The 26,627-nt window shown below is 37.6% G+C and overlaps 1 protein-coding gene across 1 annotated transcript; it reads right to left on the reverse strand.

Moving 5' to 3' along the window:
• Positions 1 to 5,412: 5,412 nt before the first annotated feature.
• On the reverse strand, positions 5,413 to 26,100 carry LOC110200837 (uncharacterized). Its single transcript, XM_020976219.2, is given in 7 exon segments — positions 5,413 to 5,690; positions 5,692 to 7,592; positions 9,486 to 9,581; positions 10,139 to 10,265; positions 19,343 to 19,431; positions 22,408 to 22,891; positions 25,767 to 26,100. Coding segments are annotated over 6 exon segments (2,673 nt in total). The 5' UTR covers positions 22,811 to 22,891; positions 25,767 to 26,100; the 3' UTR covers positions 5,413 to 5,633.
• Positions 26,101 to 26,627: the final 527 nt, after the last annotated feature.

Genomic DNA, 26,627 nt, shown 5'->3' on the forward strand with positions numbered 1-26,627 from the left:
GAGAAGTCTTTAAGCAAACAAAAAATAGTGGCAATCACAAAAAAAAGATAAATAATTTCAATTATATGAAACTGAAAAGCTTTTTCACACATAAAATCAGTGGACTTAGAACAAGAAGGGAAATGGTTTATTGGGGGGGGGACTTTGTATCAACTCTGATAAAAATTTGATAGCTAAAATATGTATGGAGCTGACACAAATATATTAGTCCAAGATTTATTTCCCAGTGAATAAGTGATCCATATGAAAAACTGCTCCACACTCCAAGCCATTTCCAAATCATTACACCTGCACTCCAGCCATTCTCCTTATTCCCCAGCTTACTAGGGAGATTTTGTAATTAAACCTTCATCTTATCTTGCCAGGAACTGGGCCTCCAGAACACTTTCTGGCCCAGCCAATACACATATGCCTCTGCCCAGTACCCACTGTCTAGTTGCCCTTTATGTATTGTCTTCCTTCATTAGAATGTAATATGTTCCTTAAGGGAAGGGATTTTCTTGCTTCCTTATGTTTGTCTACCCAGCACTTAATATTTCATCATTTATTCATTCACTAATAAAAAGAGAATTACAAATCAAAACACTGAGGTTTTACCTCAGACTTACAAAACTGTCATAAATAAGAAAAGTGAGAATGGTAAATGTTGAATGGATTGTGCAAAGATGGGTACACTGAAACCACTACTGGTGTCTAACCATTTGGAATTAAAATTTTAAATTAATTAAAATGTCCACATTCTTTGACCAAGAAACATCACTGCTAAACACCTATTCCAAGGTCAAAGATGGAAAATTCTCATTTATACCAAAATATTTATAGCAACACTTTTTTGTAGTAGCAGAGAATTGTAATATATTACATTTATGCAACACAATTTGTTTAACATTTACTCCAATGAAATGGTGTGTGTTGTGTATTTGGTATAACGTCAGAAGAAATTATGAAGAATATGAACAAGTAGGGATAATCATATTAATGGGTTGAAAGTGAAGTAGAGGGGTAGCTAGGTGGCACAGTGGATAGAGCACTGGCCCTGAAGTCAGGAGGACCTGAGTTCAAATCCGGCCTCAGACCAAACACTTGACACTTACTAGCTGTCACCTGGGCTAGTCACCCCAATTGCCTAAAAATTAAAAAAAAAATTTTTTTAAAAAAGAAAGTGAAGTGGAACCAAGATAATATAATGGTAATAATGGAAATGAGAAGAACAAAAAAAAATTAAACTAAAGACTATGAAATTATAATGACCAAGACTGGCTCTGGCAAGCAGATATAAGAATGTACCTCCCTTCCTTCTTTCCAGAGGCAGAAAACTATAGAGGTGCAACATATCATATGTTGTCAGAATTGCTTTATGTGTTGGTTAGTTTTACAGAAACATTTTTTCCTATGTGTTCTTAAATATAAAGGATGGCACTCTGGATAGAGGAATATATTAGAAAATGAAGTTGATGTAAAAGCAAAAAAAAATCAATAAAATTTTAAAAATAAATAAAAGTAATGATAGTGAGTCTTCAAATTGATGGTACATCTTACCACGAAAGCAAGCATACTGAAAAAAAAAACCCTCTGAAAATGTAATGAATGTGTTGTTCTGTGCTTTGGCCAGCTTATGCCTCGCACAGAATATCAGAATCTGTCTGCAATTTAAATTCATTGCCCCAAATACTTCTTTCTTTGTTAAGTAAAACAAACAAAATAAGAAAACCTAAGAACTGGAAAAGACCCCTAAGGCTATCCAGTCCAACCCATAGCCAAGCAAGCATCCCTTCTACAAAACACATAAATGATCACCTAGACTCCGACTGAAAATTTCTAATGAAGGAGAAAACACTGCTTTCCAAGGCAGCCCAATCCATATTTGTGTGGCTCTTGCTTTTGAGAAAATTTTTCTTATATCAAGCCTAAGTCTGTCTCTTTTTAGCTTTCATCCATTGCAGTTTTGCTTTCTAAAGCCATGCAGAACAAGTCTGTCTCTCTTAACAGCCCTTCAGATAATAGAAAAGTTATTATGTCCCACAAAAGTCTTTTGTCCAGGTTAAATATGCCTACTTCCTTTTACTGATCATCATACTCTCCAATCTTTTCACCATTACCATCAACCTCTAATGGGTATGCTTAAGCTTTTCTTTCCCAAAATGAACTCCAGATGTGATCCAACCAGGGCAAAATGTGTGCCTCTCAACAAATGCAGTCTGTACCGCCATTAGCTTTTCAGGTTCTTTTGTTTCTGCCATATCACACTGTTGACTCACTGAGTTTGCAGTCTATTAATGCCCCTCCATCTTTAAAACTCATAAACACATACCCTACTTCTCTAGTCATGTGTCACCACCACGTATTTTCAAAGTTGCTCTTTTTGAGGCTGACTGCAGACTTTTACATTTAGTAAACTTCACCTTCCTTGATTTGACCTATTGTTCTATTCTATTGAGATCAGTTTGGAATTAGACTTGTACGTATATATATATATGTACCTACATATATATATGTAGGTACATATATGTGTACATATATATGTATGTATATGTGTGTGTATACATATATACTACCAGATTATTAAGCATACCACATGCCTTCTTCAATGTCATTAACAGAAAATTTTTAACAATATACAGCCAAGGACAGCATATCTGCATCCACATTAATTTTCCCTGATCAGTAATGTATGCTGTGATTCAATTGGCTAATGCTTCCACCTATCATTGGAAACCAATATCTAACTTGGTATTGGTCAGAATGTGAATAGATCATTGTTATTCCACACTTGCAACTTCCCTTTTATATACAGTCATTGAATTTATGAGTAACAACCCATTTTAAAGAATTGTAGATTGTGTATGGGATAATGAGTCTGACTGTCTTTTAAGCCTCTGCTGGCAAAAGTAACTGGTTTTTGATGACCACCACCCTCTTGGAATAAAACTGTTCCTAAGTTCTCTAAAGCTGACACCGAAGTGTGTAGTACAAAAGGCTCAGTCTACCTAGGCCTAATGTTCTTATGACCAAACTTCTGAAACCCTGTTCAGATCTATCTGCCCACTGGTCTCAAAAAGGGTTTTCTGATTTTAACGTAACTGTATTTCTTGCCCTTCTACCTATCTCTTCAGTCACGTATGCTCAAATGACATCATTCAATGGCTTAGGAATAGCAACATAGTTTCTAACAAATTTTGTGGTTAACACCTGCCAAATCTCAGAAAAGTCACTAGATCTTGAAAGTTCAGAAGTGCTTCTTTCTCATACTTTGTTGCAATACTATGCTATCAATATACTTGACAAAACCGGCACTTTTCAAATCAAAACTTTAGGACATTTTTCCCAAGCAAAGACTTTCATCAGTCTTTATTCATGTTCTTCAATGATTTTCCTAAAGACAATGATGTCATCAAGTTACACCAGCACTTACAAATAGCTCTATCTCTGACTGTGTTCTCCACTAATCTTTGGAAAGTGGTAGATGGCTACAAGATACCTTGAGGTATATGGCCAAACTGGTAAAAACCCAGCCAAGCAGATGAAAGAAGTCTTTTTATTTGCCATAGGAATCTAGTAACAGTCACTGAACATAGAAACTACTAAGAACAATTGGTTGACTTAAACCAAAAATTCAGAGCACTGGTCCACTTCAAACTCTTGGTATGGTATACTGGGCCATTTTGGTGCTTTTGTCCAAAGCCCAGTAGTCTTACACACAAAAGATTCTATTCTTTGGTAGTACCCCCTTATGGCCAGTTTTAATGGAATATAAATGCCTTTCTGGTCTTTCTCCTGATGGCAGTATTCATAGGACATCTGTCTCACACCTTTCCAGGTGGAACAGGTCTATTCCAGGTCTACGTCCCACCAGATTTTTTAAGTTTCTCCATTTAACAGTGCACCTACAGGGCTGTCCTCTTGCTTAGTTTCCTTAAACCATGCATGAATAGATGTTCCTAAGGTGATGGAGTGGCATATATGAGTGGGCCTTTTATTGAGCTTTTCCATTAGCTCATATGCTTTCATGAGCTGTTTTAATTTCTTACATGACCAATGCGGCATTTTGCTACAGCATCATTTAGGGATACCAGTTCACTACTTGGTTTAATCTGTTCCTTTTTTTTTTTTTAAGGACTAACCCTTTCTGTACTAGGCTAACAAAGTGTCTCTCTACCCATGCCAAAAATTGAGATGGTAATTTCCCTTTGTACTGAATACTGCCAAATTCTGAAGGTACCATATCCTCTGATACTTCAAAGAGACACAGAACATCTCAATCTTTTAAATATTCTAAATATGTGATTCTGGGGTTTCTATAGATCCCACAAGTAATCAAATATGGGGCCTTTGGGATTTTCCATCAAATAGCCCATCATTTCTTTATCTGATGCTTGCCAGCCCTTTAGTAGTAGCTTTATTGAACATGTGGCCCAGATCTATGCTGAGTTCCTTTATCTGTAACATGCTTTCAAGTGATACAATCAGAAGGTCTGGCTTTCACATGACATGCCAATGAACCAATTAGAGATTTCCACTAGAGTAGACCTAGCTTGAGGTACTCATGCAATTGTCACACTGCTACCTGGCAGAAGGAAGTCAGCCTTTCATATAGGGCCAGGTAAAGCTTTACCCAGAAAACATGGAATTATCATTCACAAATGAAATCTGATGATAACAAACTGTTTAGTTTTCTGTGAAAGCTCAAGCGCTGTAAAATGTTGTACCTCAACTTTTCTGTTACATCAGCTTCATTAATGAATATTGTTATATTTCTATAGTGCTTTTCCAATTCTGAGAATAGATTACTAGCTAGCTCCCTGGTACTACTCTCTATCTGAATTTTATCAAGTATTTTTTAAGTGGTCAAATGAAAGAGTAATTCAAAGAACACATCCTTAATGGATTTTCCTAACTTCATTCCAATAGAGACTATTCCACAGTCCTTCAATTCTTTCACTTTGTCAGAAGATCATAGATTTTGAGATGAATAGGATCTCAGAGACCATCAAGTCCAAAACCTTTCATTGTACACATGAGGAAACAAAGGCACAAATCAATTAAGTGATTTGCCCAGAGTCACACAGCTGATGTCTAAGGTCACATTTGAACCCAAGTCTATGAGAACTATAAGAACTCCAAATCTAGTGCTGAGTCCACTATACCCCAATGCGTTTCAAGACTTCTATTCCATCCTCAGTTCCATACATGGAGTCTACTTCATATATCCATAATTCTTAATAAATGCTAAAATTCATCAAGTGATATATTCTTTAAGTATCACACTTATATTTTCACAATACTGATTCATAATACCAACATTTAATGTATTATCAAAAGGCAAATCACCAACTGACAAAATAATTTAGTCAAACTCCAAGACAATGATGTTTGTAAAATATCAGCAAAAAGAATTACACAAACTAGCAGTAATAATAGCAACAACACGTGTTAACAATTTATTAATTACCAGCAAAGTGGACAAGCAAATAAAGATGCCACAAGAGCAATGACATTTCACTTGCACAGCAGAACAAAGAAATGCTGTAGACATGAGACTAGTTAGTTTTCAGCAAAGTGTTTTAACTTACTTCATTTGTAATTTGTAATTCACAAATATTCATTAAATGCCTATGATGTACAAAGCATTCCTCTTATGTGGAATAACAAGTGCTCTGGGTAAAGCTTTTTCCATATACCTTACACTTAAAGTGATTTGACTCCATTATAACTAAGTTGGTGGTGAATAAGTTGTGTCTTCCGGCTAAAAGCTTTCCCACATTCAACACATTTGTAGGATTTCTCTCCAGAATGAATTCTCTGATGTTGGGTAAGGCTTGTCCGAGGGGTGAAGGCTTTCCCACACTCACTATATTTACAAGATTTTGTTCCAGAATGAATTCTCTGATGTCTAGCAAGTCTTTTCTGCTGGGCAAAGGATTTTCCACATTCCTTACACTTAAATGGTTTTGCTCCACCACACTGATGTTGAGTAAAGTGTGTCCTCACACTAAAAGCTTTCCCACATTCAATACATTTATAGGATTTCTTTCCAGAATGAATTCTCTGATGTTTAGTAAGGCATGTCCTCTTAGTGAAGACTTGATCACATTCACTACATTTGTAAGATTTCTCTACAAAATGAATTTTCTGATGCCTAGAAAGGTTTGTCTTTAGGTTAAAAGCTTTCTCACAAACATTACATATATAAGGTTTCTCTCCAGAATGAATTTTCTGATGTTGAGTAAGATTTGCCCTATAGGTAAAGGCTTTCCCACAATCATTACATGTATACGGTTTCTTTCCAGAATGAATTCTCTGATGTTCAGTCAGATAAGCCTTCTGGGTAAAGACTATCCCACAATCATTACATTTATAGGATTTCTCTCCAGGATGAATTTTTTGATGTTGAGGAAGGTCTGGCTTCTGGGAGATAACTTTTCTAAAACCATTAGGTTTAAAGAATTCTTCTCCAAGGTGACTGACTTGATGTTGAGAAAGTTGTGTCTTCATAGTGAAGACCTTTTCACAATCATTACACTTATAGAATTTCTCTACAGAATGAATTTTCTGATGTCGAGAAAGGTTTGTTTTTAGAGAAAAGGCTTTCCCACATTCATTACATTTATGGGCTTTCTCTCCAGAATGAATTTTCAGATGTTGAGAAAGGTTTGTCCTCAAGCTGAAGATTTTCCCACAATAATTACATGTATAGAATTTCTTTCCAAAATGAATTACTTGATGAATATTAAGCTGTGAACTCTGGATAAAGGCATTTCCACATTCATAACACTTAAATAGTTTATCTCCACTATGAGTGAACTGATGTTGAATAAGATGTGCCATCTGGGTGAAGCCTCTGCCACATTCATTACATTTATAAGGTTTCTCTCCAAAATGAATTTGCTGATGTTCAATAAGGTCTGCCTGTTTGTCATAGGTTTTCCCGCATTCATTACACTTATGGAATTTCTCTCCAGAATGATTAGCATTATGAAGATTAAACTGTGAAATGTGACTGAAAACCTTCCCACATTTATTACATTTATAAGGTTCCTCTCTAGGAAGAATTCTATGATGTTCAGTAAGGTTCGCCCACTTTTTGTAGGCTTTCCCACATTCATTGTACATATGGTAGTTCTCTCCAGAATCATTGGTATGATGCACATTACGCTGTGAAATCTGGTTACAGGCTTTCCCAAATTCTTTATATTTTAATCTATACTTCCCTATGTACATTCTTTGACATTTATTTGGTTTTGAATTATCTTTGAAGGTCTTTCCACATGTATCATTATTATAAAGACCGTTTTCTTTCTGCTGTGTAATTAGGGTTGACCTTAGAATAAAGCATCCCCTAAACTGATTAATTACAGAGTCTCCTGCTTTATTTACAGTTTCTTCATGTGTGATTATTATTTGTTTCAAATGTGTTTCCTGGTGGTCCTGCTGCCTTTCTAGTGAGCCATGATATTCAATGGTTTCATTGCCCATTTCAGGATCCAAGGAACTATGCTCTGTAGTTTTTTCCATTATTGTCTCCTGAGATGATTCTTCCACAGAACATTCCCCCTTTGGATCTGATTCTTTGGCTTCAGGTTCAATGTCCTTGTCTGAAAGAAATTTAAAAATATAAATGTCTCGTTAGCTAGAAGAGAGAAGATTGCTGTCATGGCAATGGAAAAACAAAATGGGAAAAATACCTCTTGAAATAACTCATATTTGGGGCAGGCAGGTGGCACGTGGATAGAGCACCGGCCTTGGAGTCAGGAGGACCTGAGTTCAAATCCGGTCTCAGAGCCGACACTTGACACTTACTACCTGTGTGACCCTGGGCAAGTCACTTAACCCCAACTGCCTCGCAAAGAAAGAAAGAGAAAGAACTCATATTCTACAGCCTCTTTAATAGCAACAAAGTACTTTCCTCACAGAATCACTGAGAGATATATATTACAAGTTTTATCATCATAAAGAACTCTATTCTACTCCATGCTCTACCTTCTCACTACCCTGGCAAACAAAAAAGTTTGGGCTGGGACAGCAGGGAAACAACAAAATGAAATGCAACAGAGCTCAGTCAGATAACTGAGTAACAAAGAGTACTGGGGCAGAACAAGTATATGGCTGTATGCCCCTTCACAAAGACTGAAAGAGCCTAGCATCTATCTGGAGCCAGTCCTATCCTCTCAGAAGTCATCTGGGGCTGAGACTGAAATCATAAAATGGTGAATTATCCAGTGAGGGAGGAGGCTGACACAGCTGTAAGGTCCAGCATTCAGAGAAACCACAATCAAAGGAAGAGAAGTCAGAGAGTAGGTGATAAAGACTATATGGGAAAAAAGACTGAAACTGCCAAAAATCTCAGGAAGAAGAAAACTCTAATTAAAGATCTTGAAGCATAAGCAGATAAGCCAGCAAGGAAGATATTAATAACAAAAGAGAAAAAGTTGAATCTATGGTGACAAGTTTTATTAAAGGAACAAAAATGAGAATAACTCATTAGAAATGCAAATATAAAGATGTAAAGAATGATCTGAAAGAACAGAAGCAAAAAGCAAATATGATCTGCATACAAGCAAAATATATTGATATGGAAGACACGATGTGTAGAGACAACTTAAGAATTATAGGTATCCAAGAATAAAAATGAAAAAAAATACTTGAATACTGTAACGCAAGAAATAATATAAGAAAAACTACCTAGAACTTACAAACACAGAAAACTTCACCCTTGGATTCTATTACACTGTATTTTTCACATGTGTCAGATTAAATTATAGCATTAATTTTACCTAGTCACAATACAATATCCTTACACTTTACCTATAAATTAAATAATAACTCCTTAACTAAAAATAAAATGGGCCGACTCAGGAGGCTGCATGTTCCTTTTCATGAAAAATATTCAAGCAAGGCTGAATTACAGTCAGTGGCCATGTCATAGAGAGTATTCCTGTTCAAGTATGAGTTGAAGTAAATGGCCTCTAAGGTCCCTTTCAATTCTGATATTCTGTGATTCTACTCAACACCATCTAAGAAGGCAAAGAATTTTAATATAAGGATTACAAAAAGATCCCTAGATTTAAACAGGAGAAGCCAGCGATGACTTTTAAGTGCAACTTTCATAATATAATCAGGCTAAAAAGTCAGGTTTCAGAATTTAAAGAAAGCAAAGTGACCAAAATAAAGTTACTTAACTTCTGAGCATCAGTGTCCTCATTTGTAAAATGAGACAGTTGGAGTTGGCCTCTAAGACTCCTTACAGCTCTAAATCTATGATCCTAGGAATGAATGTTGAGGATTCAAGGCACTAGGCACACATTACTTGTTGATAATGTAAATATATGCAATAGTTCAAACCAGTTGGCTTCACCCCTTTTCCAAAAACCTGGAAAGTTTTATGGAGGGGTTGCTGGAGCAATATTTTAAAAATGTTTTCTGCCTGACTAACCATCTAAGTAGAAACTGGTTATTAATTCCCATTTGATAGTTTTTCGTTCACTTACCTGGACAGACACCTCTTGGGGCTTCACTCCTCGGCAACCATGGCATTTCTCCATGCTCCAACTGGGAGATCACATCTGATTTAGAATTTGAAAGTCCTATACATTGAAAAGAAAAGCAAAATGGACACTCACACGACAGAAGAAGTCATTTTAGAATATGATCCAAATAGTTATGGAAAAAATCTGGAGAAAATTTGCTAAGGACACTCAAAGGGTACTTAAAAAGATTTTAGAAGCATATTCAGTAATGGATTTTTAAAAGTTATAGAGAAAATAGACACAGAATTGATTTCAGTTCAGAAAGACACTTAAGTCCTCACTCAGAGTCCTCCACTCTTAGAGGTATCTATACTAGGATCCTGGCAGAAAATCTTGGACAGAGAGAAGCAGATGATTGGGAAAGGATATTATCAGGGATAGCAATGGGCAAGGGAAGTGGCTCCATTTTTAGTTCTACAAGGTAAAAGATTTTTAGCCAGGGAAGAATGAAAATAAAAATCCTGTGAAGTGACCCAAAATGAACTAAAATTTTCTGGTTCCTATATAGTAACACAAAATTGAGCTAAGTACTTCTGATATTATATAGGTTTTAATAATCAGTGAAGCAAAAACATCCCAAAGTAAAAATTGGGAGTCACAAAGGAAAGATTTACCAACAAAGGCCAAGTTGCTATAGTTTTCCATCAGCACATCCCTACAGAGGTCCTGCTGACCAGGGTCCAATTGTGCCCACTCTTCCCAAGTGAAGTCTGGAGCCACATCCTGGAATGTGACGGTTTCCTGAAAGAGCAAACACATTTCTGCTTACCTGGTACAAGCTCCCTTACAACACTAGTGATGAAGAATGGTAGCAGTAGAGAAATGAATAGGGTACATAATAAGTAACAGTCATTTTTAGCATGCAGACTGATCCCAAATCATTTGTCTATCTATAATGTACATAGTTTTATTTAACCCTTTATGGCAAACATGAAAGAAGAATGTGACAAAACCTATACTCTTAAGGAACTTGGAATTTTTTTTAAAAAAACCAATGAACCAATGGGAACCTACCTTTCATAATCAGCACTACTGGTTATTTTGCTGAAGGATCCTCAGGTGCACATAGTGGATAATGCTATTAACTTGGTGAAAAATTAATTCATGCTTTCCTTCCAAAATTCCATAAGGCCACCAATTTAACAAAAGTCATCATAAGATGTATTTGGTTAATATCAATCATATCATCTTATGATATTATATGATGAGACATATCAATCATACTTCAAATATTAATTTCCAATTGAACAAAATGTAGCAATTCTACTCAACTATGAAAGATTATTCATTTGTTCATTTTTTCAATAAAAACACAATTCTCAGACATTTTCTAATTAGAAAAATTTTCTCATCACGTATTTATTAACATCTACTAAGTACCAACACTCTGCTGGAGGGAAAGGATATAAACACAGGAAAAAAACTATACCTGTCCTCCAGGAGTATAGTCTTTTGGGAATATAAAAAATTAGAGATAATACGTACAAAACATATACAATAAAAAATAAGAAGTAACTAAGGGAGGATGAGTGTGAAGAATGCTAACAATTATGGAAACTAGGGAAGGCATGCTATAGGAGGTAGTACTTGAGCTGAAATTTGAATGCATCTACATATTTCTGGAAACTATAAGTGAGGAATGAAAACATTTCAGTCATGGAGAGTAGCCTGTGAAAGATACGCAGGTAGGAGATGGAATTAACAAAAGTGACAAAACAGAAGGCCAGTTTGACTAAAATGTAATTTTAATGTTTGCCAGCCAAAACCTACATAGGTTTTGATTTTCCATTCATATTTATATACTGTGAGGAAGGGTGAGACAGACTAGGAAGGAGCATGGCCATGATGGTCCAATAGGGATGACAGAGGTTTGCATTCTATATATGGAAGAGACACATGGAGATGATCAAGGAGGTATAAGACCTTGTGAACTGGAGAAAAGGGAGGGAGGGAGGAAAAGGAAGAGAACGAAATGTGCATTTATATAGTACCTACTATGTGCCAGGCACATGCAAATATTATCTCATTTGATCAGGAAGGCTATAAGTCTAGCTAAGTAAATGGGGCTCCACAATCTGGAATCTGGACCAGACTGAAGGCACAGAATACAAGTGTGTTCTAGAAACAGGACCCAAATATGGTGTTTGTATAAAATCTGTATAAAATCTGACAGTTGTCATCTTTGGTGTTTGACCAACCAAAGAAGGACAATGTGGTTGAGGTTGGAAGTATGATTAAGAAGGACAAGCAAAAGTTATTGTTCAGAGTAATAAGGCTAGAGAGACTGATTATCTAGAGGAATAAAAATACATATAGTATGGGCACCCAGGAATAGAAGACTAGAGAAGCTCAGCCTCAGAGGAACTCTGATAGAGTTTCAAGTTTTTTTGGGAAAGCATTTGAAGGGATGAAAGGGTAGAGAAGAATCAAAGTCAGCTAGGAACAAGATACTTAACTGCTGTTCAGACCTCTGTCTTGGTTACACACAGATAAGACACTCGAACCTGAGACTGGGTAATAGAAATGTGAACTGAGCATTTTAGGATTACAAATGTCCTCACATAAGCTCATCAGAGAAGACCCACTCCAAGTGTTAGGGGACTTTCTTCCCTTTCCCCTGACACCTTAAGGATACTATAGGGCACTCAAGCTGTCTAGCTAATACTTATATACACTGCTTTAAGGTTTGCAAAGTTCTTTAGATATGGAAACTCTAGTATTATTCACACACTCAGGGATTTCAAAGGGAAAAGGAGGAGGAGGGAAGACTATTCTTCACTTGTTTCAAGTCACTGCCTAATCCGTAAAAACAAGTTGAAAAATTTCTTGGAAATTATAACTATTGATAAGTTACCAGGTACTCCTTCTTTAGTTAGAAATGAAGTCGAATACTGCCAAGTAAGTTAAAGTTACATTTCCAAGAATATTGCTTGGAGTAATTTCCACTCTAAGCAGCTGAACTTGGATAACTACCACACTAAAACCAATGGATTCTCTTAACTGTTCCCTATTTTCAGAGTTTAAAAAAACCAGATTTCTTCTTTTCAAAAAAGCTAGCAATATGTGAAATTTGTGGAGAGTAACTGTCTAAAGAGTATAGAGGCCTAAGAAAATCTTTTTATTATGATGTACAATGTGAGTAGAAGGTTGACAGCATCCATGATGAACTCAGGCTCCCTGAGGCAGGAGGGCTCCCAATTCACTTTCCATTCAAGAGAAAATGAATTCAGAGCATGGGAGAGACATGGCCCAGAAATGGGGATAAGCAGACCGATCTATTCCTAACAATCTGACATAGCTCTATAGTCAGCCTCACATAGCCATGATCGCAACATATAATGCCATTCTTCTAGTCTGGAAAGTTAGAAATACTAGAGTTGATTTTGACTCTTCTTTACCCTTTCATCCCTTCAAATGTCTTCCCCAAAAAACTTAAAGCACTATCCACTGCCTCCTAAATAAAATTCAAACTGCTCAAGCCAGTATTCAATATTTTCTTCAAACCTAGCTTGAAGAGAATATTGAATACTGCCTTGAGTATTAAAAAACTATTTAAAAAGCCTTCTACTCTAGCCAGGAAAGTATATTATTCACACTAGTTATCACAGATAACATGTTCCTTATCTTCTCTGTGTTTGTCCTATTCTTTTCACTTAAAATCTATTTCCCTATCCTTCCTAGTAAAATACAATCATTTTTTCATAATCTACTTCCTACACTGCAACCCATTCTTGATCTCTCCCTTAACTGATAGCACTTTCTTTCTGGATTATGCATTGTGGGATTCAGTTATGCACTTTCACTTATTTTCCTTTTTTCCTATCTGTAATCTTGTCATTACAACAAGGCTATAATTTCTTTGATTCCACAGACTGTGTTTATGTTTCTTTTATATCCATCAGAGTGACTGCCGCTACAATAAACATATAATAGTTACAAACGAAACTTGGGTAGAAAAGGGAGGACACAGCAAAACAAGGGAATATTCCCTATAGGATCCATCATCTTCAGAAGCACAGCATAGGTCCAATTTAATTTAAAGAAAATTTAATTAATTTTAAATTTAAAGAAAACAACAGAAGTTTGAAACTTTTAGATCATATGACCAACAAAATGAAGATATTTTCTGTGCTTCCTACATCCAGAACCTCTCCAAAACAGAAATTATCTGTCAAAGATAAAGAAACTTCATCAATTTCCACGGTCTAGGACACTTAGAATCCAAAAGAAGATTAAAAAAAAAAGCTGCAGAAGTTTACTTGGATAGTTTGCTCAGGAAGCAACCAAAAAATGGCCAGCGTTGTGTCAGCGCTCCAGGCTGCAGAACCAGCCAGGGCTACAACAGACAAGTACTGCTATAGCACCAGCATGGTCTCTGCAGAAGAGCAGAACAGAAAAGCAGGACCGATGTTCAAGCTATCAAAAGACATCAAACCTCACACCCCACAAAACCCTTCCTCCCAGAGCCTCAGAGACCCAAATCAACCTCATAGCACCACATGGTAGCTCTCTGCTAGTACTGGACCACAGTAGTAAGTGGAACTGGACACTGAAATAAGACATTCAGAAAAGTGGCAGGGAGGATCTGGGGAGAACTCAGTATCCAGCGAGCCAGTTCCAAAAGTTACTTGGGCCAGAGATCTAGGCTGCTAAACTGTGAATTGCCCAGTGTGGGAGGAGGCTGAGATACTTCAAGATTCAAGGAAACCACTATCAGAGGGGAAGGAGGAAAATAAGGAGAAAAAAAAAAATCCACTGACACTACCAAAGATTTCAGGAAGAAGAAAACTCAAAGACTTTAAACATAAGCAGACATATTAACAGAGAAAACATCAATAGCAGAAGGATGAACAAATACTACAAAACAAAGGGAAACCATTCAACATTTGATGAGACAGAGGACTCTGTGGAATTTGAGAACGTGGAACCACAACACACTGTTGTTGAGTGGTTTAAAAGAGAAATGAGAATTTTGAAAGCAGAATTAATGACTTGCTCAACAAAAATAATGGGCAGAATAGCAAAACCTGAATCTGTGATGGCAAGTCTCAGCAAACAAGAGAGGACAATAAATTGGGAATACAAATACACAGAAGTGAAGGACAATCTAGAGGAAGAGAAGCAAAAAAAACAATTAACATCAAAAGATAATATGCTCACTATCCAAAGAAGACATAGTGATCTCCAAGACAAGATGCATACAGACAATGTAAGGATCATAGGTCTCCCAGAAGACAAGACAAAAAAACCTCAGCAATAAGTAATACAAGAGAACTGCCCAATCCTTCTGAGACCAGAAAATAAAATACCAATTAAAAGAATTAATAGATCCCTCCAGGAAAAAATAAAAAAAAACCAAGGCTGCCAATTTCAAGATATATAGTAGACATATTTAACGATTCAATTCAGAAACAAGTTCTGCAAGCCATCAGGCAAAAGGCTATCAAAATCAAAGAAAAGGAAATTCAAATAGTACAAAACTATTCTGCACCCACCAGAAAATGTAGGAGGGAAATGGAATAATGTGTTCCGAAGAACAATGAAGCTCATGATGCAGGCCTAAAATAAGCACAAAAGAGGAAATATTAAAAATTAGAGAAGAAATAGATAAATTAGAAACAAAAAAACATATAAACCATAAAAAGTAAATTCTAGTTCTTTGAAAATGCTAATAAAATTGATCAATATTTAGCTGTCATTAAAAAGAAGAGGGTTATTAAATCAATAAAATAGTAAATGAACAAAGTGAAATCACAACAAAAATAGAATAAAAAGAATAATCATAAAGTATTACGCACAGGTATGTGGTAACATAACTGAAAACAAAAAAGAAAGAAGTGGCCCAATAAAAAGTACCCAAATTGTGAGATATCAGAAAAAGATCTTAAATAACCCAATCTCAGAGAAGGAAATACAACTGTGATGTATAAAAAGTTTGAGAGACATAGTTTCTGGGTAGTTAATCATTTTATTAATCATGCTAGCATATAATTAATAAAAGGGGTTACTAACACTCTCAAATGCCAAAGACCTCTTATGGAACCCACTCAACACTTATATGCCCTTGGAAGAGTGTATGTTCCTGATGATGGCAATTGATTCTGTTTGGTTAACAAGTAGTGAGAGTGAATGAGGTGGACCTATTCTAAAGAGAGGCTGGGGAGAGGAGGTGAAACATGACTTTGATCAAGTCCTTCACTTCCAAATCATCCCCAGCCTTGAGCAATCTAAACAAAGGATCACCCAAACCTAAGTAGAATATAATGGGCTGGAATTCAACTTAGATTAAATTCTTTGTAAAGTTTTCAAACTGGGTGAAACAACAACTCCAACTATGTAGGTAAGATAGTCTAGGTGGAGTAAATTTTTCGGAAAGATCAGAGATAATAATTTGCTATTTAATAATCATTTCTCTCAGATCTAACTGTAAAGAAACTATGAAAGATAAAAACTCCCAGTTCTGATGGATCCACAGGAGAATTCCATCAAACTTTTAAAGAACACTTAGTCTCCAGACTTCATAAATTATTCTTAAAAATTGAGAAAGAAAGCACTCTACCAGAATCCTTTTATGAGACAAATATAGTCCTAATACCAAAGGAATACCATGAAATGATAAAACATAGAAGGAAAATCATAGGCTAATATTATTAATGAATACTGACTCAAAAATTTTTAAACAAAAATCTGTCAGATTACAGCAATTTATCCAAGAAATCACTCATTATGACAAAGAGATTTAATGCTAGGGATGCAAGAATGGTTCAACACTAGGAAAACAATCAACATAATTAATCATATTAAAAACCAAAACATGAAAAATCTTATGATTGTTTAAATAGATTCAGAAAAAGCCTTTGACAAAGTATAGCACTATTCTATGCTAAAAATCCTACACAGTATAGGTATAAAGGGACTTTTTTAAAATATCATAAAAATATCATCTAAAACCAAAAGCAAGCATCATATGCAATACACCAAAACCTTTTTCAGTAAATATAGGAGTGAAGCAAAGATGCCCATTCTCTCCACTATTATTTGACATAGTTCTGGAAATACCAGCAACATCAATAAGAGAAAGAAACTAAAGTCATAAAGATAGTTAGGAAGAGATAAAAAATATCTCTATTTGCTAATGATATGATGGTATACTTGAAAAATCTTAGGGAATCAGCAAACTGAGACTAACTGAGACAATTAGAAGCTTCAGCAAAGTCACAGGCTACAAAAGCAAACCTCAAAAACCAATAGCACTTCTGTATAATAATAACGGAGTAGGGAGCAAGACTTAACTAGCGGTCTGGGTCCTCAACCCTAGCAATAAGAGACCCAGCAGGAACACTGACATCATTTGAAAAATATGCCAGCAGGAGCTCTCAGGCTATCCCCTTCCTGACAAGCCCCTGGGAGGGAATAAAATGCCCAGATTGCAACAGCACAAATGCTGACCAGGCATAAGAAGGCCCTTTATGACTTACTGGGGCAGTACCCTGCCTCTCCATTACTGTGCAATTAAGAGAGAGAGAGAGAGAGAGAGAAAGAAAGAGAGAGAAAGAGAGAGAGAGAGAGAGAGAGAGAGAGAGAGAGAGAGTGTGTGTGTGTGTGTGCGTGTGTGTGTGTGTGTGTGTGTGTACACCCCACCCTATCCAGTCATTCCCATCCCTGTGACTTTCCTTCCTTGCAAGGCTAATAAACAGTTGTGGTAGTCAGTATTTCCAGGTGTCTCTCCTTCCTTGAGGAATCTGAACCCAATGGCAAGTTTAGCTAGATCACCAAGAAGCAAAAATAGAAATGCAAATATCATTAAAAATAACTACAAACTGCATAAAATATATCAGGATCAACCTAGAAAAGCACACAAAAGACTTGTGTAGATTCAGTTACAAAGTGCTTCTTAAAGAAATAAAGAACAACCTAAATAGCAAAAGGAATATTCAGTACTCAAGGTTAGGCTGTGCCAATATAATAAAAATGCCAATTCTGTCAAAGTCAATTAACATTTTTAATGCTATACCAACCAAACTGCCAAAGGGACACTACATAGAATTTAATAAAAATAATTACAAAATGCATTTGGAAAAACAAAAGATCTAGAATATCAAGGGAAATTATGTAAAGAAAGCACTTCCAGATTTCAAATCATATTAAAAATCAGCAATAATCAAAATCATCTGGCATTTGTTTAAAAAATAAAAGAGAGAGAGAGAGATAAATAAGAAACACACTAGAAAGAAATAATTAGAAACCACAGAACTCAAAAACACAGTGTTTGACAAAACAGAAAACATAAATTACCTAGGAAAACACTCTGTAAAAAAAAAACTCCAAAAGCTTGAAAAACAAAAAGCGGCCTGGCAGAAATCAGATTTAGGCCAATACCTCATATATACCACATTCCAAAATATATTATAAATGGATATGTGACCTTAATATAAAGGATCATACTTTTAAAAAATTAGAAGGGAAACAATCATATACTTCTCACAGCTCTGGGTAGAAGATCTATTCTTAACCAAATAAATGACAGAAGCAATTACATGAAACTGAAAAGCTTCTACACAGACAAAATTAATGCATCTAGAATGAAAAGGGAAGTGGTTGAATGGGGAAAAAAAATCTTTATATCAAATTTCTCTGATAAAAGTTTGGTATCCAATGTATATAAACAGTGCTTACTTAGCACAGTACCTGGCACACGGTAGGAGCTTGATAAATGTTTACTGATTAACAATAAATATATGATTAAAAGTAATTTCTTAATATATAAGTGGTCAAAAGATATGAACAGATGGTTCTCAAAAGAACTCCTTAAGTATTCACAACTACAAGAGAATACCCCAAATCATTAATAATAAGAGAAATGAAAATCAAAACAACCCTGAGGTTTCTCTTCCCAATCTGCAAATTGGCAATGACAAAAAAAAAAAAGATGGCAACAGTTAATGTTGAAAGGGTTGTGAAACGACAGGTACACTAATACACTGTTGGTGGTGCTATTAAATGGCACAACCATTTTGTAAAACAATTTGGAATTATGCAAATAAAGAGACTAAAATGGTCATACTCTTTGAACCACTGTTATTGGGCTACAGCCCAAGGAGATGATCAACATGAAGAATATCCCCATATACTCCAAAACATTTATAGTGGCACTTCTTGCGATAGCAAAGAATTAGAAACAAAGTAGATGCCATCAATTCAGGAATGGCCAAACAAACTGTTAAAGGAAGTGTGTGATGAATACAAAGAAGCATGGAAAGATCTATATGAATTGATGCAGAGTGAAGCAAACAGAACCAAGAAAACAACATACACAATAACTACAGCAATGTAAACAGAAAGAACCAACCCACCAAAAAATCAAAAGTGAATGAAACACACCACAATGGCTTCACCAAAAAAGAAAATGACCATCAAAAAAAAAAAAAGTGAACGTAACAAAATTATAAAGATCAAACATCACTCAAATGAAGAGATACGACAGAACACTCCCAAACCATCTTCATGCAGGTGGGAGGTCCCCAGGTATTATACCATGTTTTCAGACTTTTTCCATACATTGAGTAGTTGTGTTGATTTTTTTTTCTGTTAAAAAATATTACTTGTAATATGATATGGCTCTCTTGGAATAACTATAAATAATGTAGGAAACAAATAATACTAATAAAAACTTATGGGGGGGGAAGAAAACAATAGGAATTTGCATCTCTGGACAGGCCTTTCCTGGGAAGAAAAACCACAGGGCAAAAGGATGGAAAAGTATCCATACTGAGGCCTAAGATGGCATTGCAGGAAAGACAAAGGACATTTCAACTTACCTGAAATCTGGCTATTGGTAACACAGAAGATATTCCTGCCTTCTCTGTGCTTCCCTCTTGGAGAACAGAAGAATCCTGAGAAATCGGAGCTAGGTAGACAAAAGGATGGAAAAATAATCAGTGACTAGGCTATAACAAATTCAAAGCAAAATGGCAGTGCCACATGGGGCCTTGACTTGATGTCCCTGTGACGACAGCAGGTTTTAAGGTCTGGGCTACTGAAATAGTCTTTCTGAGGCCTACACTATTGCAATAACCTTCTGGCTGGTTTTCCTGACTCAATTCTCTCCCCATTTAATCCATACCTCATTCAGCTATCAATTTGATCTTCCTAATGTAGAGTTTGACCACCTCACCCCCCCACACACTTCCTATCTGATAAACTCTAGTGGTTCCCTCAAACCTCTCAGATAAATTTTTTAATTCTGTTTTGCTTTTAAAACCCTACGCAGACCTTTCCTACCTTTCCAGTGTTCTTATACTTTATTCTCCTCCACATACTTTACAATACGGTAACTCTGGCCTTCCTGCTGTTACTCACCCAGGACTCCTGTTAGTCACCCAACTCTTGGCATTTTCACATACTGTTTCATATAATGGAATGCTCTCCCTCCTCATCTCCACCTTCAGCAAGAATGCCCTTTAATGCTAGTGCCTTCCCTCTGAGATTATCTCCAATTCATCCTGTATATATCTTGTTTGTACACAGTTGTTTGCAAGTTGTCTCCCCAATTAGATTGTGAACTCTTGTTTTTGTCTTCCTTTGTCTCCCTAGCACTCAGCCAAATGCCTGGCACTATAGTAGGCACTGAATAAATGCTTGTTGACTTGATTAAGGAGAGAATGACAGTTTGAAAATCAAGATACCTGGACTAGTTTCACCATTATATCTCCAATTTGATGTATAATCAGTTCACTGAAAAAATTGCTTCCCAGAAAATGGAGAACTTTCTATTTATTACACAGCAAGTAATAACTTGTGATAACAGCACGATTCCAGGTAAGGAAACCTGGAATCAAGATCAAGCTTAATCACTTCCTTGATGTATAAACCTGAGCATGTCAATTGATCATACTACACCTTAGTTTTTCTCATCAGTAAAAGTGGGCTAGTCATATCTGCTTCGCTCATCTCAACAGGCAATTAAAGAATTAAAAAGCATGATAAATACAAACTTTTATTGCTGAACACTATCATTCCCCACTCCCTCATACCAGACCACTGTCAGCCTTATTCTGCCTAAGTGTCTATCCTATTCTACCCATCCTTCCACTATGCCTTCTTGAAGCCTCATTCTATTTTTATCATGTTAAACCTAATTTCATCTTTGAAATTACAGAAACTTCTTTCCACAAGACCTTGCATTCCTAACCATCCATACTTGTACTAAATGTATCTTCTTTCATTTTCCTTGACACACTGGGTCAGGAAGACGAGTAGCCATGTTTCTTACTTTTTACTGACATTTCCAGACATTCCTAATATGATCACTCTGTAACATGTCCTCTTCTGAGGTTCATTCTTTCCAGATATACCACCATGTCCATCCTGGTTACCAGCAATGGGTTAGGCTCTCCACCCTTCTTTCTCAAGGAGTTCACAGTCTTTCTCTCTATTCCAACCTATGTCCTTATATTTAGGGACTTTAATTTACATGCTGATGTTCTCTCAGTTAACTTTGCTTACCAGTTTATCCACCTCAATAACTCCTATAATCTAAATTCTCACTCAGTAACAACCACACACAGGCAGAGTCAGGTCCTTGATTTTATCATCTTCCACAGGTGTTCTGCCTCCATAAATTATAACTCTGAAATTTCTCTCATCTCCTCTTCTTCCATCTCCCCCTGTGCCTCACTCCTTCTAAATCTATTTTTAACCTCACCACTTCCCATCATTCTTATTTTTCCCTTATTTCATAGGATTACATCATCCCTCTTCTGGTCTCATTTTCTTCCCCTCTAAAATCTTGACTATTTAGCTAGCCAGTTTATTGTCCTTGATCCTTGAATCTCACGTCTCATTCTCCTATTGCCACTCAACTCTTTCCAAACCCAGCCCTGGAGTACTTTCCCCAATTGCCTTCTTAGCTCCTACTGTGGTGCTTTTATATGCCAAAAGAATTCAAACAACAATCCTGACTAGGTTAACTAAAAATGAATCTTTAAATCTGAATTCTGCCTTTATTGCTACAGACACAGCCTTTTATTCTTCCCTAAAAATCTACTATCGCACTCCCCACAGAGATTGTTCCAAACCTCTCCTCTTTTCAAGACACCTAAGCCACCTCCCACTTCTTCTTAACAGAGGACCTTGCCTCATAATTCCCAGAAAAAACAGAGGCCATCTGTCCCTAGTTTCTTCTTCCGGTTCACATTTCAAATCTCCTCAAAAGCATGTATCTCCCATTCTCTCCTCCTCTGCTCTGATTTCAAAGGATAATCTGGCCCTTCCCCTTGCCAACTTAAATCCCTAAAAAACATTCACATAACCCTACTATCCCCTCAAATTATTGCTCTATATCTTTCCTCCTGGTGACAGTGAAATTCCTAGAAAAAATTGTCCATACCCATTGCTACCTTGAAGTCTAGCTTCCATCCCTACCACTTGACAAAAACTGCTCTTCACTGATAACTTTTCTATTGCTAAATCCAATAAAGAAACTTTTTTTTTCCCATTAAAAATCTCTTTATTGCCAATGCCAATAGACTTTTCTCAGTCTTCACCCTTCTTGACCTCCTTATGCAGTATTTAACAATGTCAACCACCTCTTCTGGGATATTTTCTCTTCCCTGGGTTTTTGTGTTACTTCTACTGCATTGTTCTCCTAGTTTTTTAATTGATCCTTCTCAGTCTCCACCTAAGGCATATGCAAATAACACAGGTCTCCATCTTTTTTTTTTTTTTTTGCTCTATGCTCTCTTTCAGTGATATCTGCTTCCTCAAACCTATCCATCAAGGGACCTTCTCCTCTGGAAGGGCCCCTCTATCTGTGTTGTGTATTTTTCCCACTTGTACCCTGAAGAGACTTTGCTCTCTCCCTCTATCCTTCTGCAGCTCTCACCTTCCTCCTTAAGCATTTGAGTCAAATCCTCCACCAAGGTGACTGCCTCCTCAATGTTCTCCGGATGCTGTGACTTCACCCAAATCCGGATCTCACTGGGCAAGATGGTCAGGAATTGTTCCAGTACCAGCAGCTCCAGGATCTGCTCCTTTGTGTGAATCTCTGGCCTCAGCCACTGAAGGCAGAGTTCCCTGAGTTGGTTCACAGCCTCACGGGGTCCAGCTTTCTCTGGGTATAGAAAACATCTAAAGTTCTGGCAAGACCTTTCAGGGTTAAATTTTTTTCTTTGTAAGGTGGTTACCTGTTCCCTCAAATCATCTCTATTTTGCTCATGTTGAGGGCTCAGAGACATGGTCATTACGTTATTCAGGGCTGGCATCTGTCCATCAAGGACTGATATCATGGACTTCAGATCCACCTTCTCACTCAAGGACAAGTTCTCTTCAGATTTAGGATGGTCATCTATACATAGTCCTGAAGTTTGCTGTGGGCAGAGATATAGCATAATTAGGTGGGGGGACAAAGATTCCTCAGTCACACCATTTTACCTACAAAGGGTCTTGGGGGCAGCTGGGTGGCACAGTGGATAGAGTCTGGGCTGGAGTCAGTAAACTTGTTAAACTGACTAAAAAAGTCAATGTAAATTAAATTAACTATTATTATTATTACTATAGAGATTGTTAAATGATTGTGGACATACAAATGGCCCACAAAGTTAATTAGTAGCTGGGCAGCTAGGTGGTGCAGTGGATAGAGCACCTGCCCTGAAGTCAGGAGGACCTGCATTCAAATTCGGCCTCAGACCAAACATTTGACATTTATTAGCTGTGTGACCCTGGGCAAGTCACTTAAGCCCAATTGCCTAAAAAAAATTTTTAAATTTAAAAAAAAAATTATTAGCCAACAGTGGAATACTGCCATTAAGGAAGGTATTAAGCTCACAGCATTGGCTCAAACATATAAAGTGACTCCTAGTTATAGTGTTTTTTAATTTACAGAAGAGTTTCCTTAACCTATGATATAGTAGGTACAAGCCTATCATTTGCATTGTACAGTTGAAGAAATTGAAATTCACTTGGATTAACTGACTTACCCAAGGTCATAAAAAAAAAGCAACAGAACCAGTTCTTGAACAAAGATCTTTGGACTCTTTGTTCAATGCTCTTTACACTAAAACTGTATCTCTCTATAGAAATACATACATAACAGAAAGAAAATAAATTCTCTTTCCCACCACATCCCAGCTACTCAGAATTGAAAAATAAATGCCTTTAACTGTATCTTTTTTTTTCCTATGAATCTGCCATAGGACCTGATATAACATTTTGAACATAGTATACCATATCATTTTTTTTATCACTGTTTGTTGAATGTCATTTGAAACAGATATGTCCAAAAAAAGCAGCAAAAGTTCTGAATCAATGAAACCATAACTGGAACAAAATGCATTCATTTACAAGATATCCAATTTTGACTCGGCGGGAGAAAACACTGTGCTAGAAGGATTTAATTGTTTCACTTAATAACTGCATTAGTATGCCAATATGCATAGAAAACTAGTACTTGGAGAAAGCAGTCCTCTCTTACCAAAAATGAAATATTGCGGGTCCCAAGTAACAGCTCTATGTGAAAAAAGAGAATTGTGAGAGATGATCTCTCAGAACTGAAGCCTCCTCAAAGGGTCATTAGTTCTTGTTAATGGTTCTTGCATTGTTGCTTTCCAAACCCCTCCCCCGCTCAGACCCTGTTTTTAAGTAAGTAGCAAAAAGAATGGCCCTCCCCACAACCTGAACTGCTTGCCCTTGCAAAACTTCCCGCCTTTTCTTGTCTCTGGGCAAACTTGTGTAAGTGACTTTGTTCTCTGTTGCCGGGGAAGATGTTCACGAATAGAATGGGATAAGGGGAAGGGGGTTAGGGAGGAGGAGTTCCAGTTAGGGTGTAAAATAAGGCTTCCTGGCCGGCAAAGGCGTCTAGGAGCAGTACCCTTTCTCATGAGAAAGTAATGAACTTCTTTCTACTTCCAAGGCATCTAAGTCCTTTTTTTTTATTTTGAGTAAGTGGGCTCTGTCCCACACAGAATCAATCTTTAAATTATTTTAAGACCACCATCTAGCTCCAAAATTTGCCATGAAAGTCAGTCCATCAATAAGCACTTTGTTAAACTGGTTGCATACCAGGCATTGTGATTGATAAGAACTGGGAATATAAAGAAAGGCGTCTTACAGATATGCAAAAACAGTCTCTATTTTTAGGGAGCTCCCATTCTAAAGGAGGAGGCAAACATGAAAACAGCTGTGTACAAACAAGGCATGCATGGAACTGACGCTAGCAACGTGAGAGGTATCAGGAAAGGCCCTCTGCAGAAGGCGGGAAAGGAAACCAGGAAAAGCAAAGACCGGAGGAAGACAGCATTGCAGGCAAGTGAAAAGGGAGGGAGACTGGCAAGAGAGCGTCAAGGAGACTGGATACAAAGTGTGGTGCGGAAGAGGAGCAGCAAGTAGACCAGGGCGGCGTGAAGAAAGAATAGCGTCTATTGCTATTCAGTCGTGTTTGTGATATGGTGGACCATACCCTCCTGGTGTTTTCTTAGCAAAGATACTGGAGTAGTTTGTCATTTCCTTCTCCAATGGATTAAGGCAAACAGAGGTTAAGTGACTTGCCCAGGGTCACACAGCTAGGAAGTGTCCAAGTTAGCATTTGAATTCAGGTCTTCTGACCCCAGGCTCTGCTCTACCCACTGAACCACCTGGCTGCCTCCAAATAAAGTGTAAGAAGACCAACTATAGATAGTATAACCACAGACGCAGGCACAGATATGGCAGTGTGCTCAACTGATGAAAATTCCCCATCTACGGGAGGCTTAACCCTGAAGCGGGAGTTGTAACAAGACTGGCCCTGGGGGAACGTGCCAGAACATAGTCACACTAGGAAAGGATCAGATTGTGAAATGCTTTAAATGCCAGGCATAAGACTTAATATTTGATCCCGGAGGCAATAGGGAGCCATTGGAGCTTATTGAGGAGGGGAAAACGACGGGAACGGAGAAAATATTTGGGAGCCATTTAAGGTTACTTTTAAGTACTCGCCAAAGAAAACACTAATATGAGGTTAAATTCTAGCCCTCAAGGAAGAAGGGAAAGAAAGTACCATTTTTCTGAAATTCAAAAGAACCGGAAAGAAAATGCACCGCAGGCAGAGGAAGGCGAACCTGCACCGGGGCCGAGCTGGCCTCGGGGGTCACACACCCCCGCCCACAGCCCCCAGGTCTGCCTTCGCCCACGAAGCCAGGGACCACCAGGCAGCCTCTCCCCAAATACGAGCGGGATAGAACTCCACCCTCCCTCCCCTTTCTTCTCTACCTTTTCCTCCAGTCCACCCGGCCGGCGTCTCTCTCTCCCCTCCCGGGGACCCGAGGTCTCGGGCAGAGCCGGAGAACAGCGCTGGGAAAACACCTGGAAGACCCGTAGTACGGAAAGCAACTTGGGGCAAAAAATCACGAAGCGGAATTTGCCTGGAGCTTTTGCCTCATCGGGGTCCAGAGACACGGACGCTGCACCCCTCCCCCAGCCAAAGAACCTGCCTGCAGCGATGCCCGAAGCGCTCCAGCTCTTGGAGCCTCGGGGCCCTCGCCACCTGTGGGTCGAGTCTCCCCTGAGCTTCTCCGCGAGTTCACCACACCCCGCTAGTGTGAGACTGAGGGCAACCTAACTGCGCGCGCACCCAGAGGGGTGTGGCCTGAGTCCACTCTTCCCGGGAACTACGTCTCCCAGAAGACTCTAGGCACATGCTTCTTAGGTGCAGTTTCTGCAGCTTGAGGGAAAAAAAACCTAGATTTGGAGTCAAAAGCCTTTTTTTTTTTTTAATTTTCTCCTCTCCAAAATGAGGGAGTTAGACTAAATTATCCAAATTCCCTTCCAGTTCTAACATTCTGTCATGATGAAATGTCTTAGCCCTTAGCACGGTAACTGGTAGACTGACTAGAGAGAGAAACTAAAGTATAAAAAAGTTGTGACTTCACTAGAGACATACAGCATTAGCTTATTAAAGGATGAAAACTTGGACCCGAACTCAGGTCTCCTGTGAACTAGATGTCCTCTAAGGTACCTTCCAGTTCAAAATTTATTGCTCTATGTTGGATTGTTTTGGGAATAGTGGAACTGCAGTATACCAAAGTATAAAGCAATAGGTAGAGCAGCAAGCAGTAGGGATCACTTTTTTCT

This window comes from Phascolarctos cinereus, unplaced genomic scaffold (assembly GCF_003287225.1).
Source record: "Phascolarctos cinereus isolate Bilbo 61053 unplaced genomic scaffold, phaCin_HiC Scaffold_4;HRSCAF=312, whole genome shotgun sequence".
Taxonomy (NCBI): Eukaryota; Metazoa; Chordata; class Mammalia; order Diprotodontia; family Phascolarctidae; genus Phascolarctos; species Phascolarctos cinereus.